The sequence below is a fragment of the Medicago sativa genome, chromosome 7 (assembly GCF_051527215.1).
Source record: "Medicago sativa cultivar Bolivia chromosome 7, Bolivia_mono, whole genome shotgun sequence".
Classification (NCBI taxonomy): domain Eukaryota; kingdom Viridiplantae; phylum Streptophyta; class Magnoliopsida; order Fabales; family Fabaceae; genus Medicago; species Medicago sativa.
The window spans coordinates 46,930,085-46,950,302 of NC_140755.1; the positions used below are offsets into that span (position 1 = coordinate 46,930,085).

At 36.0% G+C, this 20,218-nt stretch overlaps 1 protein-coding gene and 1 pseudogene across 1 annotated transcript; both read left to right on the forward strand.

Moving 5' to 3' along the window:
• The first annotated feature begins 951 nt into the window (after positions 1 to 951).
• LOC146906251 (uncharacterized) lies at positions 952 to 1,749 on the forward strand (annotated as a pseudogene).
• An 11,091-nt stretch (positions 1,750 to 12,840) lies between these two features.
• LOC146906252 (uncharacterized) lies at positions 12,841 to 14,070 on the forward strand. Its single transcript, XM_085723361.1, has 2 exons — positions 12,841 to 12,904; positions 13,078 to 14,070. The coding sequence occupies exon 2, from the start codon at positions 13,097 to 13,099 to the stop codon at positions 13,757 to 13,759; it is 663 nt and encodes a 220-aa protein (XP_085579487.1). The 5' UTR covers positions 12,841 to 12,904; positions 13,078 to 13,096; the 3' UTR covers positions 13,760 to 14,070.
• Positions 14,071 to 20,218: the final 6,148 nt, after the last annotated feature.

Sequence of the window (20,218 nt, forward strand, 5' to 3'; positions counted from 1 at the left end):
TACCATATTTAAGACCATGTTGAATGACGAATGTTGTATGTATGTTCAGTAACATAACTCTGACATACAAATGTTGATTAGGATGTATGTATGTTCAGTAATATAACTCTGACATACAAATGTTGATTAGAAACCGGTACTGACATGCATATAGGTCTTAGGGATGTGTTGCATTTTCTTTTATCCATGTTGTTGTGTTAACCTAAATGTTGTTGTGAATGTGATGTGGATTACTTTGATGTTTTGGAAATTGATGAGTTATGAAATGATGATGTGTGAATAACGGTATGTAAATGATGATGTGCAAATGGTGATGATTGTAAGATGATTACTATTTTAATCTTATTTTTGTGCCTTCTTATATCCTATGAATTGTATTCTCACCCTTCTTGTTGTTGTATATATGTGGTGTCTGTACTCGTGGGGTACAGACACTCAGGACGAGGAGCTCTAGCTACGGGACGCTTAGAAGGTGGCGACGGGAGTCTTCTTCCGTCATAAGTCATATTAGTAATAATTATGTAGTTGAACACGTGCTCTGATCTGTAACACTAGGGTTGGGGGTGTCTCATTTGAATTATGTTTCTGAAGTTTAAAAGTATTGAAAGTTATAGTTATTTCCTTTTGAAGATGAGTAATAAATTTGTTTTTATTGAAATGGTCGAATATTTCCGCTGCTGAATTTTGATTAATATTATACAGAGTACACGAATTTTGATTATTGTTTTATGAGGAAGTATAGTGAAGAGTATGTGTAGCACCTGATCTATTACAATTATTCTCTTATTTATAAAATTAAAGTCGGGATTTTAGGGTGTTACATAGTTGGTATCAGAGCCTGGTTGGCCCATTCGGCCTAGGATTTCTAATTGATATTTTACCCTATAGGCAACAAGTGTATTTCACACTGTAGATGCCGAAATTCTAATTGTTGACGAATGCAGATAAGAAATGGCTGGGAGAAATGATCAAGCAATTGCAAATGCTATGACTGCGGTAGCGCAAGTCTTGAACAATGCACTACAAGGACAGCAGAACCAACAGGGAGTAGCTGATGAGCTTCGCTTGGACAGGTTTATGAGAAACAAGCCGCCTACCTTCAAGGGGAGGTACGATCCTGATGGTGCGCATAATTGGGTACAAGGAATTGAAAGGATTTTTCGGGCAATGGTGAGCACTAATGAATAGAAGGTTAGACTAGCGACACACATGTTGGCGGAAGAGGCTGAATTCTGGTGGGAAAATGCCCGTCAAAGGCTTGAGGGGGCAGGCACTATGGTTACATGGGAAGTTTTCATAGAAGAATTTTTGGGAAAATACTTCCCTGCAGATGTACGTAACAAGAAGGAGATTGAATTTCTCGAGCTGAAGCAAGGGGGTATGTCGGTGTCAGAATATGCAGCAAAATTTGAAGAATTGTCCAGGTTTTGCCCCTATATCAATGCAGCAGGGGCGGAGGTTTCCAAATGCTTGATGTTTGAGAATGGATTACGTCTTGAAATTAAGCAGTTTATCGGGTATCAACAGATTCGCCAATTTTCCTCGTTGGTAACTGCTTGTAGAATTTATGAGGATGACAGTAAGGCGAGGGCTAGTTATTACAAGGCAGTTAGTGAGAAGAAAGGGAGAGACCTGAGTCGGGGTAAGCTGTATAACATTCCAACTGATAAAGAGAAGCAAAAGAAGGGTATTAGTGAGAAAGAAGCTAGTGGGGAAGATGTTCGGCCTCCGCTCAGATGTTATAATTGAGGTGATACGGGTCATCGTGTGTCAGATTGTAAGAAAGGTGTTAAATGCTTCAACTGTAATGAGCCGGGTCACATTAGTACACAATGTCACAAGCCGAAGAAAGATAAATTTGGGGGGAAGGTGTTTGCCTTGAGTGGGACGGATGAAGCTAATGTCTCAGGTTCAGATAGTTGATTTGAGGTACATGTTCTGTCCTTTTGACTGTCTATGTTGATGGAGAGTTTGTTGGTGTCCTTATATATATATATGAATCTGAAGTAAAGAGTGAAAGTTGAATGTTTTGATTTAAAACTATTGTGTTGGAGTTATGAGATAAATAAGTAAACATGGTTTACCTACTAGAGCTTTTGTTTAAATGGGGAGTTCTTGTCTTTAAAGTGAAATATACAATAGGTAATTATAGCCTGTCAAGGAAGAGTATGTTGTAAGACTAAAGGGTCAGACGAGAGGATCTAGTGTGGTGTTGTAACCTAGGTAATTTTCGAGGGCGAAAATTCTTTAAGTGGGCGAGAGTTGTAACACCCCGATTTTTAATATTAATTTATTAGTATTATTGTTATATAATATTAGTAATATTTGTGTCATTAGGAAAATTATGTGTTTGATGTTTTTAATAAAAAAATTGTTGGATTGTGGGCATTGAGCAAGTAGATGGGTTAGATAGTTTTGGAAAAATAGGAGATTATGAGAAATTAAGGAGAAAGTTATATTTTTAGCAAAAAAGAGAGGGTAAAAGTGTATTAATAAAATGGAGATTTAAGTAAGTAAGTTAAGTAGTGTCTTGATTAAATAAATAGAAGGAGGTGAAAACAGTGGAGCTGAATAGTCACAATAGAATTACTAACCTAGGGGTGTGCAAATACTAAACCTATTAAAAAGATTAAGTGAGAAACAAACCCAAATGGTAGTTATAAATAGAGGAGAGCCTTAGAGAACTAGGGTTACAACAAAACGGAGAAAACGATAGCAAAGGCAAAAGAAAAACTAGGGTTGTGGAGAAAAGAGGGAAAGGAAGCAAAGAGAGAAGAGTTTAAGGAGATTCAACCATATCAATTCGGCAAACTAGAGGTAAGGGGGAGAATCCTTTCATCTTTGCTGAAACAACCTGCTACTCCCCCACTACGCTCAAACCCACCTGAAAGAACGGAACAACACAACAAGTACCGACAGTACTTCCGTACATGTCGCATACAAACAGGAAATTCAACGGGTTTTGGTCTGGACAAGACCGACCACAACTCTGATACCAACTTGTAACACCCTAACTCTATTAAAGCAATAAAACATGCGAATAAGAATTAGACGCTACGTCTAAACCAAAATAACAACAGTCATGCATATATAAATAATATCTCATCAGTCAGAGCGGATAATATCATACATCTCCCAAATCAAAACAATACATATGCCAAGGTCATATATCGACATCAACATAAAATCCTCCAAAGTCTCAACAATGAGTACACCTCAACATAAATAAAATCCAACAAAAGAAAGGGACACCGACTCGACCTAATCAGAGCCCTAAACTAAACTCCAAAATGATAGCGGAGGCTAACTCCAGCTATCCAAGCACTCACCGCAACGGACTACTCCTGCACAGCGTCTATCCATCCATACAGACAGGTAGGCGGTCAAAACCACTGGAGGTAAGCATTACATTAATCATAATCAACATATGAAAACATAAGCATTCAAGGATTCATACATATCACATATACATAACCATCCCTCCTAGAATACTAGCATCACATGATTATTATCCCCCATTACTTGCACTTCAAGCTATCACATTATTATTATAGCATAACAGGCATATTTGATCTCTAATCAAGTCATCGACAAGAGTTCATCATTATCAACATTAACTAATTAAAATATTAATCACCTCATTACTCATCTAGCATGCTTAACTCAACAAGTACAATTCATCATTTCAAAATTACAAGCAAGTAATCATCATTATCAAATAAATCACCACAACATATGTATATACATATACAATTCTCATCTCATCATTATTATCAAAGTATCTATCCTCAAATAGGTTCATCAAGTGTATAAGTACAAGAAAGTGAGACATGCAATTAGAACATAGTTTAATTATTCACGACCATCAACAAAATCCACCAATGTACATATACACCAATCCACACTATCACAACATTCACCAAATTTCACCAATACACGAATTCATCAAGTCACATATTCAATTACGTCACAACTCATCAACCATTAAATTCCAAATGTCACAAGTATGTATTCATCAAACACACTTATCATCAACAATCACCATTCACATGCAACACCAAGATAACATTTCAATATGCAATGCGCCTATACTCGACACATATATGCATGCGGTACCGTAACAACAGTCATTAGATGCCAACCGCACATCTATGTAAGAGTACACCTCCTCTTACATGTAAGAGTACACCTCCTCTTACAACAACTATGTAAAAGTACACCTCCTTTTACATTTCAACATATGACTCAATAGGATATGATGCATGGACATACAACAACGACCCGATAATGCACAACTTCACCATAACAACGACAATGTAAAAGTACACATCCAATTACATTGACTATCTCAACAACATTGCATTATCAAGTATACATGTCCACACATTCAACAATCATAATTCACATAAGAGTCATCATCACATAAATCATCATCAACTACACAATATCCCACATCAATCCCACATACTTCTCATAAACCAAGCAAAGTGGAATAATACAACATTTATGATAAACATCATATTCAACCTTCAATAACCATTCATATATCCTCAATTAATCATATAAAGTCATTCACAAAAAAGGAACCGTTTTCAACAAAGTTCGTCTATCGTTAACTCATTTTCAAAATAATTGAAGTATTGAACCAAAACCAAGTAAACAAGATACAATGCCTCAACTAAGTATACCTCTAGGCTACATATAGGTGCAGTAGAGGATACCTTGGCGTTTCACCGGCTAAACATAATGAAATCATGAAAATCACAAAGTTCGTCTCAATTATCATTTTTCAAAGAATTTCCCATTTTCTAAGTAAAACAAGTTAGATCCATCATGTCATAGTTTAAATGCCATTAAACACCTTAATTGGACTCATAAAACTCAAGTTTCAAGGTTTGGAAACAATCCATAAGGTTTGGGTCGACTTAGAAATAGTTATGCGGATTTTTCGTAAAATTTCTCTAAGACCTCCTTGGAGTATTTTCCTCATAATTCAAAAACCAAAAATCATTTTCAAGTCAAACTAAAGCCATTGAAAAGTTAACAAAATTATCTACAACTTTCATGTTTACACCGAAAGCCAATTCAAAACAGAAACGAGGGGAAAAAACGCAAGAACGCGAAACAGAGGATGCTGCCACTGTGCAGCTCGCCACGGCGAGTAAATCTACTCTCGAGGCGAGTAAGCTCACCGGAAGCACCTCCTGCTCGCCTCCAACTCGCCTCCCACTCGCTGTGGCGAGTTGGGACAGTCCTGTTACGAGAAAAACTCACTTTTTCACCCCAAAACCCCAATTTTGACTTCCCAAAGCTCAATTTTGACCCCTTACCTTAATTCTTCACAAACTCAAGCTAAAGCTTCAATTTAGCTCCCACAACTTGAATCTCTAGCTCTCTCTAGCTCTCCTTCTTCAAACCTTTTCTCTCCTCTTTCTCTATCTCTTTCTTCCTCTTCTCCCAAATGACAATTGTTGGTAAAAACCCTATTTCACTACTTACACTAGTGTTTAAATAGACTTTACTTAATTGGGCTTAACTCACCACACCTTAATGGGCCTAACCCATTTCTATTCTAACCCAAAATGTTACTACTCACTTAACGGTAAAATATAACACTAACGGTCACTTACCAGTAAATAAAATAATTACTACACTCTCTCTAGTACTTAGTAAAATACCCACTCTCACTAAGCATTAAAAATAATTCTCAACAAAATTACAAAATTACCCCTACTCGTAAAATGACCAAAATACCCCTGAGCCCAAAATGACTAAAATACCCCTCTAACACCGAATTCTACAATTCCCAACCAAAAATACACACAGAGGTAATTAATCACATAAGAGCACATATAACACACATAAATAAATAAATAAATAAAATAAATCTAGCGAAAATCGGGCTGTTACATGTGTAATATACCTTGGTTAGAAATGCTTTTGATGTTGAATTTATTTCAGATGTTCTTTTTATCACTCCATGAGTCTAAGTATATATGTTTGTAAAATGATGTTTCTGCTAATTATGAAAATGTATGTGAACATGTTTTATGACTAAAGATTTATGAATTGATTTTCTAAGCGAAAATAATTCCAGTTGTTTTTTTGTGACAATGGACAAAAACTCATTCGCTAGTTAAATTTTAGGAATCTCTGTTGATCAATGAAATCTAAACAAAGGCTTTATATATCACCTGTATTCGTAATCTAAACTCGTTACAGCGATAAGAGTTACTAGCTCCGTCCCTAAATATAAGACTCTTTTACCAGAAATACGGGAATTAAGAAAGTTGATAGTAATATTAAATTTGTATATAATTACCATTGTTTTTACAAATTTATCCTTCAGAGATAGAGTTAGTTTATGTTTTCAACATAATATTTATTGTTGATTGAAAAAAAAAGATGCAAAATAAAAAAGGGTATATTGGTAAAGAAATAATTAATGTAATTGAAAATACCAAAAGGGATCTTATAAAAAGGACAAAAAATTTTCTCAAAAGGGTCTTATAATTAGGGACGGAGTTACTATAAATCAAAATCTCAATCCAAAAAATTAAGTTGTCGCAAAATAACGAAATTTTTTAAATGAGGATTTTGTATCTTTTGTTACTTTGAGTTAAAATAATTGTGTTCTTTGAGATTAGTTCGGTTGACAAAGAAAATGCATTGTAATAATTAGGGATTAAGGTTTGAACTACGAGCATTCAATTTATGTATTTTTAAGATATTAATATATAGCGATTAGACTATTTGATCAAAAAATAAATAAAATTATGTCGTGAGTTTTATAGTTGAGAGCATTGTGAAATGAATATGTTGGCCTCAGTGACGAGGTTATTTTATTAATATTTATTACCTATAAATACTTAAATTTAATTAATATTTCACAAAAAACTAAATTTATTAATATTTATTGTTTTGGACTAGTCCATGGCCCAATCCAACTAAGCTCGGGTCCGACCCAAGTATAAAAAGCAGACAATACTATAAGAATACTGCTCTTTACCCAATTGGATTTGCTCATTCCCAAAGTAAATTCCCTTTTTACCCTTACGTGACTTAACATACGCTAGTTAAAAATGCAACGTGACTTAACTCATGTAGCGTGACTTAACTCACGTTGTGTGACTTAAGTCACACTAGTGATAACTAAAACAAAAAGTAGCGTGAGTTAAGTCACGCTAGTTTTAACACGAGCGTGAGTTAATTCACGCTAGTTCTGTGCACGAACCAGAACAGACAGGCAGTAGCTTCTGTCTTGTTCCCTGTTTATCTTCGTTCCTTCGTTCGTTCATACATAGGTACAACCATTCATTCATTCAACCAAAACTCATAATTTAGAGAACATTCATTCATTCATTCATAATTTAGAAACACAATTTTAACGAAAATTAACGTAAATGTCATAAATAAGTGCAACCGCGCAAATGTAAATATAGTACAACCAAAATGTCAGGAAAATACTACAAATATCCAACAGGTCATAAAATAAGACACTACTGCTCCTCCTGTGGACTCCTGGACCTCCTCCTCGGAACGGGCTGCTGCTCAAACACGCTATAATCGGTACAGATGCCTTCCAAAATGCTGAAGAAGAGTGGATTTGCAACCACCTCTGGAATCTGCATCGCATGCTCCACTCTGCCTCACATGCTGGTAATGACCTGCAATGAATTGGGAGGATGTCTGGCCCACTCTTGGTCAACAAGAATATCCTGTAGACAGGTCTTGGTATGACATTGCCAGGCTCTGGAGCAGGGTTGACGAAGAGAGGATGGGATACACGGTAGAACCACCTAATGTACCTATCTGAATGCTTCCAAGGCTCATCGTAAGGGACCTGGTGACCCCTGATCTGCTGGGAAACGACATTCAGAGGAAACTCCAAAAAGGTAGCAGCCACATCTGCTGGGGCAAAAGGCATAACCGTAGTAGAAGGTCGGGGAACCCTCTGAACATGTTTGTACTGCCTCAGAACCTGCTCCGGCAAGTGACCCACCATCCTTTGTTTGTCGGCCATGATCCATCCAGAGTACCAGCACACGTCTTGAAAAGGTGTCACGTCTCGTCGGTGTTCGTACGACCTCCAGGTGACAAGACAATGCTCCATCGAATCCAACAAGCCTCTGAAGTGCTCAACATCAGCAAACCTCCTTTTAGGTTTCCATCTACCCACAAACGGGTTATGTCGTTCGTAATCATCATATTTCTTCCTCGGAACGACATGTCTGATGTGAGCTATAACTCATCCCTGCAAACACAAAAAGGCAGATTTATATCAGCACACAAGCCCAATCGCTTCCTCCACCAGAAACAATAGGTGAGTCATCAGCATATCTACAACATGGTCATGATCTAACTCATCCTCCTGAATGAGCCATCCAGGGACGGGTATGCCTAGAAGACAAGCCACATCAACCAGTGTGATGGTCATCTCCCCTACAGGCAGATGGAAACTACTGGTCTCCTGATGCCATCTCTCGGCCATAACACAAACTAACCCGTGGTTGATGATATCATACCCAGTCAGAAGGAGGGGCCTAAAACCGGATGCATCCACTGGGTTCCAGAACCAACGGTTATCTTCTACCGGCAACGGAGAGACAAAGCAGAAAGGCTAAGTTTCCTCCCGTGCGAGACGCCAGTCAACTTATGATCCGCTTGCAATTAAAATAAAAAAAAAACCAAATTTAAATTAGTAAAATAAACATGAAATAATAAACTATAAATATTCTACGTAAAAAATAAATCAATTATACTTAAATACGTAAAATAAGCATGACATATTCTACGTAATCATACGTAAATTAAATAAACATAACATATTCAACATAAAATAAACTTAACATAATAATAAACTATATATATTCTACGTAGAAAATAAATCAATTATACTTAAATACGTAAAATACCATTAAATTAAATAAAATAATTATGCTTACTGTTTTATCGTTCCAAAGTCTGCATGACACGTGTTTACCGAAGTTCGGTAAAAGTGACATCTCATAAGGCCCCCCTGGAAAGCCCCCATCCTCGTCTTCCATAACAAGCTCTGCATGCTGCTGCTGAGGAGGCTCGACATGATGCTGCTGAGGACCCTCGACATACTATGGCTGAGGAGGTTGCTCAGGCTGATACCCATCGTGAAACTGAGCATGATACCCTAGGTGATACTCATACCCCTCCTGATACTGATAACCCGACTGAAATTCAGGCTGCTCCTAATAAGCCTGCTCGTGATAATGCTAATCATGCTGGTACTGTGGCGGGTCCACAATCTGGGATGCACCTATCTGTGACGTCGATCCCCCCGCATGATGAGAACCTAATATTCTTACCTTATACAAGAGATAATTTAATAATGGAATAAAATTAACCAAGTTAATTTTGGTTCCAAGTGTTATTTTCGTAGGCAATTATATAGCTGTCTTGTTTTTCTCATATCTAGAGTTCTGAATGTCCGATTGAGGTGATCTTTAATGCGTTGGAAAGCTTAGAATATTCTCTACATTTTGTCTGTTGGACTCAAGAGCAAATTCGGAATATTTCTTGGTGTAAAATGAGCATGAATTGGATGCGTGATTTTGATGAATGGGCTGATGTAAGAGAAGAAACAACACATTAAAGAAGCACAATGGAGGTTATATGGAGCTGAATTATGAAAGTGTAACGTCTCTAAACTATTCAGCCATGATGATTAAAGAAGCAAATGAATGTATAACATCTCCATGCATTGATGCAGCCATCCCCACCTTAAAGTCATTTTGTAACCTTTAATTTGCATTAATCAGCCACCAAAACATTATTGCAATTAGTGGCTGCATTTCCTTTCATTTTCTAAGAGTTTTAGAGTCAAAATCATCATTTAATAAGCTCATATAAATAGAGAACGAAAATGATATGTAAGATAGAGAATTTTGATATAAAAAAAAGTCACTTTATGTGAATTTGGAAGCTTTGCTTCTTTTTGGTTCTGGATTGAACCATGCATTGATCTTATCAAGAAACCACGTTTCTTGTGGCGATCCTCTACCAAATTAAACATCTTCCTTGGATTGGGAAATTGTTTGATTACCATTTTCTGCCTATTTCCATCATTCTTTAACCTTAATATCCAAATATCCTTCATTATTTACAAAAATACAAAATACAAAATTACAACCTTTTTTTATCCTTCATCAAGTGGTATCAGAGCTTAGGTTCAAATCAGGTGTTATCTATCCTTTTAATTTATTTTATTTTTGTTGTTCTACATCAAAGTTTGAAAAAAAAAATATCCAAAAAAAAAGGTAAAAAAATGAAAAAAAATTGAGTGAAAAAAAAGAGAGAAAAAAAATCAAAGTTTCAATTTTTATTTTCTTAAATGTATTTCATGGAAGCCAAGCAAAAGAAAATTATTTTCTTTACAAGATGTCTTGTGAATGATAAAGTTTGTGAGCTGTTCATTGATAGAAAATATTGGATCAATATGGCAAGCACATCAATGGTGGAGAAATGGAGACTTCAGGTTCTTGAGCATCCAGATCCATATATTCTTTAGTCTTGAGGATCCAGAATTTAAAGACATGGCTGATGTTTTGGTGACCAAACAAGTGAGAGTGCCATTCAAAATTGGAGAATATGAAGATGAGGTATTATGTGATGTGGTGCCTTCCAAAACAAGAGATTTTTTACTTGGGATTCCATGGCAGCAACAATGTCGAGCAAAGCATGATGAACACACCAACACATACACATTTTCATTTAAAAATTGTCAAATCATTCTTTCACATGATAAGTTTGGTTATGATAAAATTTTGAAAAGGAGAGCGAGAAGAGAAGAAAGCATGGAAAGGATTAAAAGAGAGATTGCTTCTATTTTAAAAACATTTGAAGAAAAGCATCTTCAAATTCAAAATGATTATAAAAAACGTGAAAGAGATGTTGAAAAAATAGAAGGTCTCATGGTAAAAGAAAATAATGAAGAAATGGAATGGAGACAGGGGCGCCACACTCTTTCTAATCCAAGAAAGATTGATAAGCCGGTGGATGCGAGGATCGCCACAAGAAAAGTGATTCCTTGATAAGATCAAGTCATGGTTCAATCCAGAACCAAAAAGAAGCAAAGCTTCACAACACACAAAGTGTATTTTTTATATCAAAATTCTACATCTTACATATCATTTTCGTTCTCTATTTATATGAGCTTATTACATGATGATTTTGACTCTAAAACTCTTAGAAAATGAAAGGAAATGCAGCCACTAATTGCAATAATGTTTTGGTGGCTGATTAATGCAAATTAAAGGTTACAAAATGACTTTAAGGTGGGGGTGGCTGCATCAATGCATGGAGATGTTATACATTCATTTGCTTCTTTAATCATCATGGCTGAATAGTTTAGAGACGTTACACTTTCATAATTCAGCTCCATATAACCTCCATTGTGCTTCTTTAATGTGTTGTTTCTTCTCTTACATCAGCCCATTCATCAAAATCACGTCATCCAATTCATGCTCATTTTACACCAAGAAATATTCCGAATTTGCTCTTGAGTCCAACAGACAAAATGTAGAGAATATTCTAAGCTTTCCAACGCATTAAAGATCACCTCAATCGGACATTCAGAACTCTAGATATGAGAAAAACAATACAGCTATATAATTGCCTACGAAAATAACACTTAGAACCAAAATTAACTTGGTCAATTTTATTCCATTATTAAATTATCTCTTGTATAAGGTGAGAATATTAGGTTCTCATCACCGCAGCATCAACAGTATCAAGTCTCGTGCCCCCCACTCTCCCTCGACCTCGACCTCGGCCAGGAGGAGGGCGTAATGCATCCATCTCCCTCCGTAAACTACCATTAGGAACATGCCTCCCTGCCCTAAATCTGTCAGCCGTCTCCTGCTCAGACATATTTGCACAAAAAGCAAAAAATCTTTAAGATTCCTATGTTTTTAAAACAATTGCTTACATCTTATTGTAAGTGTGTGTATGGTGCTGTTGGTGTTGGAATGGTTGATCGGCTTAACAGGTGCAGGTTCGATTCCTATGTTTTTTAGCCAAAGCAATAAATTTAATATAAATTCCTATGTTTTTTAGCCAAGGCAATAAATTTAATTTTTATTTATATTTCACATTAGCCAATGTAAGGTGACGTGGGTGGGGAGATAAATTTGCTTTGCCAATATATCATCCAATTTTTTTTTATCATTTTATCATACTACATCCGTTTCAAAATGAGTGTCGTTTTAGGTGTTTACACATATATTAAGAAATGCAATGATTAAGAGAAAGAGAATGGTTATTTTACCAAATTATCCTTATTAACTATTGGTTAGTTTTAAAAGTAATACTTTGGAAGTAGTGTGCAGAGTATTAATTGGAGTGTACAATTGAAAAGAAAAAGTTATTATTGCATTGGAAACTGAAAGCGACACTCATTTTGAAACAAATTTTTTTGGCTAAAACGACACTCATTTTAAAACGGAGGGAGTAAAAAAAGAAAGATAAAGAAAAGCATTAGTTAATCATTTTATCATAAAAAAAGAAAGATAAAGAAAAGCATTAGTTAATTGTTTTGTCTTTTCATGTTTCCCAAAACCGCTTTACCTTCCCCTGTTTTAAAAACCACTGAACAAAGTTTTCCTTTTCTCTCTGTTGTTGCCACGCATATATTATTTAGTATAAGTACTTCTTTCGATTCTTTTTATAAGCAAATTTTACTTTTTAAGTTCATCAAATTAATGATTTATGTGGTCTATATTATGAACCACATACATCACTAATTGAATGAACCTAAAAAGTAAAATTTGCTTATAAAAAGAAACGGGGGAGTAGTTCCTTGTTCCCAAGCAATAATATCACATTTTCATGCCCTCCTTTATTCGCAACCAAGTTCTCATCACTCATATATGTATGTTTTCCAACTTATTTTCTTTCTAAAGTTCCTTGTTGCTTAATCTCTACATTCAGTTTTCCAAGTATTTTTTTTTTCTTTCTAAAGTTCCTTTGCTACTTAATTATCTCTACATTCACATGCAAATTTGTTTTTCACTGAAATATATTATATTTCTACGTATGTTGCAGATCAGGTTCATCACTTCTAATGGCTGCTCCAGTTCTTGTTAATGATTCTGATGTTGTTAGAAAGGAGTGTAGCGTAATTCACAACCAAGATATAAAGAGCATATCCACAAGTCACATTTATAAGCAAACATTGCTTTCTCGATTCAACTTCATGAAAGGTTATAAAATTATAACAGTTGAGAAAAATCATTATTTAAGTGATTCCAGAGATGTATATTTGCTAACTAGGGATGAAATTAGAAGTTATCGTCGCAAATATAATTTTTTACATGTTGGGTTGGTACAATTTTCCATATCTTGCTCGTCAGGGATGAATTTTGCAACAATCCCTGTGTCAATAAGTTTGAGAGATTCTAAGTACCCTGAATTTGAAGACTCTATCTTGATGAATGTTGATTCAGATCTGCGTGTGTGTGACATGAAGTTTAATTGGTTCCCAAAATTTTCAATTTCTTTGGCTGATCTAGCAAATTCCAATAATGGCTTGGTGGTTACTATAGATCCCTCAGATTCTTCTACACGTCTAAAAGTTAAGTACAAGGTATGTTATAAATTAATGAAGAAGTCTCTTAAACCGGATTATCTATTTGATAATCCTGTATTAGAGCTAAACACAAAGAAAGCAAATGTTGTCGTCTTCAAATCTGATAATCAGAGTTTAGTACAATCGGTGGATTGCTGAAAGCTTCAACTTGTGAGTGAAGATGGAAAAGGTGACCATGGAATCAAAAGACATAATGAATTCAATTAAGTTATTGGTTTCACTCTCTTACCATCGTAGGTTATTACTATGTATTATGACTTTATTTATGACTTGTGTGTAATATACCTAGGTTATAAATGCTTTTGATGTTGAATTTATTTCAGGTGTTCTTTTTATCACTCCACGAGACTAAGTATATGTTTGTACAATGATGTTTCTACTAATTATGAAAATGTATGTGAAGTGAACATGTTTTATGACTAAAGCTTTATGAATTTTCTGAGCGAAAATAATTCCAGTTGTTTTTTTTTTTATGACAACGGACAAAAACTCATTTGCTAATTAAATTGAAAATTGTTGTTGACACATTAGAGAAGGCTGGGACACACATGTAAAATACGCTTTTGCCCCTTCGGTCGTTAACTGCCGAGGAATTTAAAATCCGGCTGCAGTTAACTGCCGAGGATTTCCTCGGTAGTTAACTGCCGAGGTTTTCTGATTATGTTCAACTCGAACAGAAGCAGTTCCAGTTTCTTTCTTTGTCTTCAAACACATCCAAAACCACCCCAAGTGCCCTTCAATTTCGATTTTTGAGCAAAATCAAGTGCATCATCTCCATTTAATCACAAGTAAGTATCTTGACTCATTTTTAATCATAATGTTAGTTTGTGTAGGTTTTTTAAAAAAAAAAAAAATTGGTAGTTTGCATGTGGTTAGGGTTGATGTTGGAATTGATATTTAGATGATTGCATGTACTGTATAATTGAATGTAGGTGTTGTGAATGTTGTTTGAATGAGTTTTAAGTACAATGTGATTTTGAATGATGCCAAATTAACACAATTTGAATATGTTTGAAACTTTGCACACAAAGTGTTTGAAAAAATGCCCAAATGAGAATTGTATTGATTTTTTAGTTAGTTATGTACTTAGAGATAAATGTAGTTGATGGAAATGATGTTTAGATTATGTTTAAGTCGAATGTGGTTTTAGAATGTGATGTCAATGGTTTTAGAATGTGATGTCAATGGTTAGAATGTGGTTTTAGAATGTTATGTACTTAGAGATAAATGTATTGATTTTAATGATGTTTATTTGTTAAATTTTTGTGTAGATATGTCTAATCAAGAGCCACCGATTGATCCATCTAAAATGATTGGTGGTAGGCGTGCGATGACTCAAAGCCAGCGGAAGGAGAGGCAAAGGGGGCACATCCCAAAGAGGGGAAGAGGTCGGAGGGCGGATGGTTCAGGGACTTCTCAGGCATCTGAGGCTTCTCAGGCGCATCCTGAACAGTCGCAGGTGGTTGACCCGACCCAGGAGGTGGAGTACCTGAACTATCAGGATCACCATGATGTGACTGATGGTGGGTACGACGAGCAGTATATGCCAGAGCAGCCGCATATGCCAGGGGAGCCAGACGAGGATGACATTGCAGCAGCGACTGCCCCGGAGGTGTTGCCTACGGACGCTCCCTTTCCTGGAGGACCGCAGAACATTGATCTGCTTCACTCTTATGCCAATCATGTGGCATTGCCGCTTTGGTATAATAAGGATGACGTAAGTATTGTTTTTTTAAATGTTCTTTCTTTATGTTTAATTATGTGTGTGTTTGTTTAATTATTTTCTTTATTTTTTCTTTCTTGATTTAATATGTTTTCTTAAAATGTTTTCTTTATATGTTTTCTTAATATGTTTTCTCCATTTTATATGTTTAATATGTTTAATTATGTGTGTGTTTGTTTAATTATTTTCTTTATTTTTTCTTTCTTGATTTAATATGTTTTCTTTATATGTTTTCTTAATATGTTTTCTCCATTTTATATGTTTAATATGTTTAATTATGTGTGTGTTTGTTTAATTATTATTAATATGTTTTATTTATATGTTTTATTAATATGTTTTTTTATATGTTTTCTTACTATGTTTTTTTTTAATTATTATATCAACTTTTATTAATATGTGATTTTCTTTATATGTTTTCTTTATTTTTATTTTAGCATTTATTAAGTTTTAAATGTTTACATTGTTTAAACTATGTTTATTTTTTTATTTTTTCAGTGCCGCAAGAAGCGTTTTGTAAAACCAATTAATCATGGCTCCAAGATTTTGAGTCTCGGACGTCCAAACCCCAATCAGATATGGTTTTGGGATCCGCTTAGGCAGAGTGGCTTACATGATTTGGTATACTTGGGCTACGCCACTGTGCCTCACGCTTTGCTGACGACTCTATGCGAGAGGTGGCATTCCAAGACCAGCACTTTTCACATGCCTATGGGGGAGATGACTGTGACTTTGGATGATGTCGCATGTCTTATGCATGTCCCGATTGAAGGGCGGATGTTGGGCCACCGGAAGAAGATGCTGAGACATGAGGGAGAGGCACTACTGATGACTCACTTGGGTGCGTCGAGGACGCAGGCAGAGAAAATCTGCAATACTGAGTATGGTGGATACATTAGTTATCCAAAGCTGAGGGAGTTTTATACGACGCACCTTGGTAGAGCCAACCTTTTGGCGGATACACAGGATCCAGAGGAGCTGGAGGAGTTGGAGAGGGTTAGGACTTATTGTGTGAAGTCCTACCTTCTATACTTGGTTGGATGCTTGTTGTTTGGGGATAGAAGCAACAAACGCATCCAGTTGATCTATTTGACGGCTATGGCGGACGGTTACGCGGGGATGCGTGCTTATTCGTGGGGAGGGATGACACTTGCATACCTGTACGATGAGTTAGCTAATGCCTGTTTGCCCGGAGACAGGCAGCTTGGGGGAAGCGTGACACTGCTCACTGTAAGTAAAAATTAAATTTAAATTTAATTTTTTTGTTAACTATTATTATTTTGTTATATTTTGTTATATTTTTTTGTTAACTTTAATTTTTGTTGTTAACTATTATTACTTTGTTATATTTTTTTTTAACTTTAAATTTTATTTTTCTAGTTAACTTTAATTTATTTATAAATTTGATTTGTATGGTTTGTGCAGGCATGGTTTTTGTCGCACTTCCCTAAGTTTTACACTGTTGATCCAAACCCGGACTACATTGAAAATTTATCGGTTGCGGCGAGGTGGACTCTTCAGAAGGGTCATGGAGAGGGGGCCACGCATCGGATGGCACTTGATCGGATTACGTTTGATGACGTATGATGGAGGCCGTACGAAGGGCACAGGGAGTTCCAGCCTTTCGAGGAGGTATTCTGGCTGGATCATGTGCGGCGATCGTAGGGTGTACCGTCACCTCCCGGAGAGGGTATTGAGGCAGTACGGATACGTCCAGTCGGTCCCTAGACCTCCGACGGATGTTGCAGAGCTGACACCGGCTGAGATTGTGCAGGCCTTCGTCGACTTCCGCCCTCGCACGCTTAAGGCGGCTGATTGGGGTGAGCAGGCAGGAGAGCAACCATGGCGTATGGCAGAGGGCTATGTACAATGGTACACGGTTGTGTCTCACCCTCAGATTTTTCCACTTCTCCCAGGAGATGTTCCGAGGCCTCCAAACGAGGAGCAGATCGTTGCAGAGCAGTGGGAGCGGTACGAGGCGAGAAGCTCCCCTGACACCTATGACATGGTTAGCGGCGTTGTTGCCTATGCTGATGAGTTTTTGGGTCAGGAGGTGATGAGCATGACCCCTCAGCAGTTGTATGCGGCCTTGCAGGATGTTAGGCAGCAGATCGCGCCGATCATTACCAGGAGGAGAGCCCAGAGACCGAGGAGGAGGCACCAGCAGCACCAGCAGGACCAGCAGTAGGATTAGGACTGCTAGTATTTTTAGGATTTATTTTTAGGACTTGGTGTATTTTCATGACATTTGGCCGTTTTGTTAGTACTTTCAGTACATTTGTTGTTACTTTGTTTCGATGACATTTTTTTATGACAATTGCTCGTTTCCGTATTATATTTTCAATTTCAATTATGTTTGTAATTTTATTTGACTAGCTTTATGGTTTGGCATCGAAACAATGTGTTTACAATGTGTAAAAACACATGTAACAGGTTCTGCCTTCAACAGGTTCTGCAAATTCTGGCTTCAGGACGACTCGACAGTTAACTGCCGAGGAAATGATGAAACCGGCGGTAGTAAACTGCCGAGGTTTTCCTCGGTACTAAACTGTCGAGGTAATCCTCGGCACTCAACTGCCGAGTTTTGTTTTTTTTAATTTTTTTTTTGTTTTATTTTGTTTAGAATAGAATTGTGTTAGAAATTGTTAGGAATTGTTTAGAAATTATTTTATGTTATTTGAAATATTGCGATAGAGGTTTCGTTACATTACATAAACGACATGTATGTCAACAATTACATTACATTCCGGAATGTACCTTCCAACTGCAACAATTATCTTACCACTGAATGGGGCAAATTCAAACTTGCTAAGCAGCAGGACTCCAACATTCGATGGTCATCTCGAACGATGGTATTCAAGTGCCAACAAAATGAGGTCCATTCCTTGACACTTGAATACCATCGTTCAAGATGCCCATCGAATGTTGGAGATCTACCGATTAACAAGTTTGAATTGCCCCATCTAGTGTAAGACAATTGTTGCAGTTGGAATGTGCATTCCAACTTCAACAATTGTCTTACCTCTGAAATGGGGTAAATTCAAACTTGCCAAACGGCGAGGACTCAAGCATTTCGCTCCGCATTCATGCTTTCCTTTGAAAAGAATAAATTTTTGTCAGGCTTGATTTAGATGATGGTATTCAAGTGCCAACGAAATGAGGACCATTCCTTGACACTTAATACCATCATCTAAGCAAGCCTAACAAAAATTTAATCTTTTCAAAGGAAAAACATAAATGCGGAGCGAAATGCTTGAGTCCTCGCCGTTTGGCAAGTTTGAATTACCCCATTTCAGAGGTAAGACAATTGTTGTAGTTGGAATGCACCTTACCCTAACTAATGACGATCTTCTGGCGGAATCAAGCTGTTCATGATATCTTCAGTTGATCTCAGCAACGTCACCCGCATATCGATCCACTGGAACTTGGTGTGCTCCCAAAACATACTCGTCACGTTTTCGTCGTTCTTTAACTCCACCCAAGTGAATGATACGCTCCCCTCGTCGAGCTTTGGACGTTTATACCGAACATTTTGCACCCTTCTTGTGTCTCTTGGGTTGACTCCTTGGTTGAATTCATTCAGTTGATCCTTGAGATCTCTTAACGTTACATCAAGGCACCGAACCTTCAACCTCTGAGGTTCTCCGCCGTTGAATGTTGCATGAACGTCGATCCATCCGGCCATTGTTTCAAATCTACACACATAGAAATTTAAAAGAATCAATGAAAAACTCATTCAAACATTTCATCAAACACTTAATGTGCAAATTATACATAGACTCTAAAAATCATAAAAATAACCCTAAAATGTAATTGTCTAAAAAAAAAAAATTAACGTAAAATATAACAAAATTATTCAAATTATATTTACTCTTAAAATAAATCATATAGTCTTACTAAAATAAAATAAAAAATATAAAACACCAAATTAAAAAATAACCCTAAAATTTTTAAATTATAACATAATCATCATGCAAACATTTTAACAAAATTAATCAACTAACATCTAATCTAAAAATGATTTATAACATGTAAATCTAATTAAAAACTAAAAATGAATTAAATCTAATTAAAAACTAACATCTAAACTAAAAATATAACCAATAAACTTTAAACTATAACATAAACATCATACAATCATCATACAAACATTTTACTCTAAAAATGAATTATACTATGTAAATCTACTCAAAAAACTAAAATAAAATAAATCTACTCAAAAACAAAACTAAAAAATAAAAACATTTATAACAACTAAAATTTAAGTTAATAGCATTATAATTACTTACTTGTGATTTTGTTGAATAAATTTGGTTGGGTTTTTTAGAGAGATTTGAGAAAAAAATTTGAAGCTGTGATGAATAATGGAGATGAGAGAGCTTCTGCCAGACTTGTAGCAGAATATCCTCGGCAGTTAACTACCGAGGAAATCCTCGGCATTTAACTGCAGCCGGATTTTAAATTCCTCGGCAGTTAACTATCGAGGGGGCAAAAGTGTATTTTACATGTGTGTCCCAGCCTTCTCTAATGTGTCAACAACAATTTTCAATTAAATTTTAGGAATCTCAGTTGATCAATGAAATTTAAACAAAGGCTTTACATATATCACCTGTAGTCGTAATCTAAACTCGTTACAACGATAAATCAAAATCTCAACCCAAGAAATTAAGTTGTTGCGAAATAATGAAATTATTTTAAATGAGGATTTTGTATCTTTTGTTACTTTGAGTTAAAATAATTGTGGCTCTGCACGAGCTAATTTGAAGTGGGTGGGTTATGCATCAAAGCGCATTGTAATGCTGTTGTTTTTGGATTTCCAAACTGTTATATTTGAATTTCCAATATCTATTATCTACCGAAGTTGTTACTAGGTTGAG

Coding starts and splice junctions, on each gene's coding strand:
- LOC146906252 (XM_085723361.1), top strand. CDS start 13,097: ATGGCTGCTCCAGTTCTTGTTAATGATTCTGATGTTGTTAGAAAGGAG.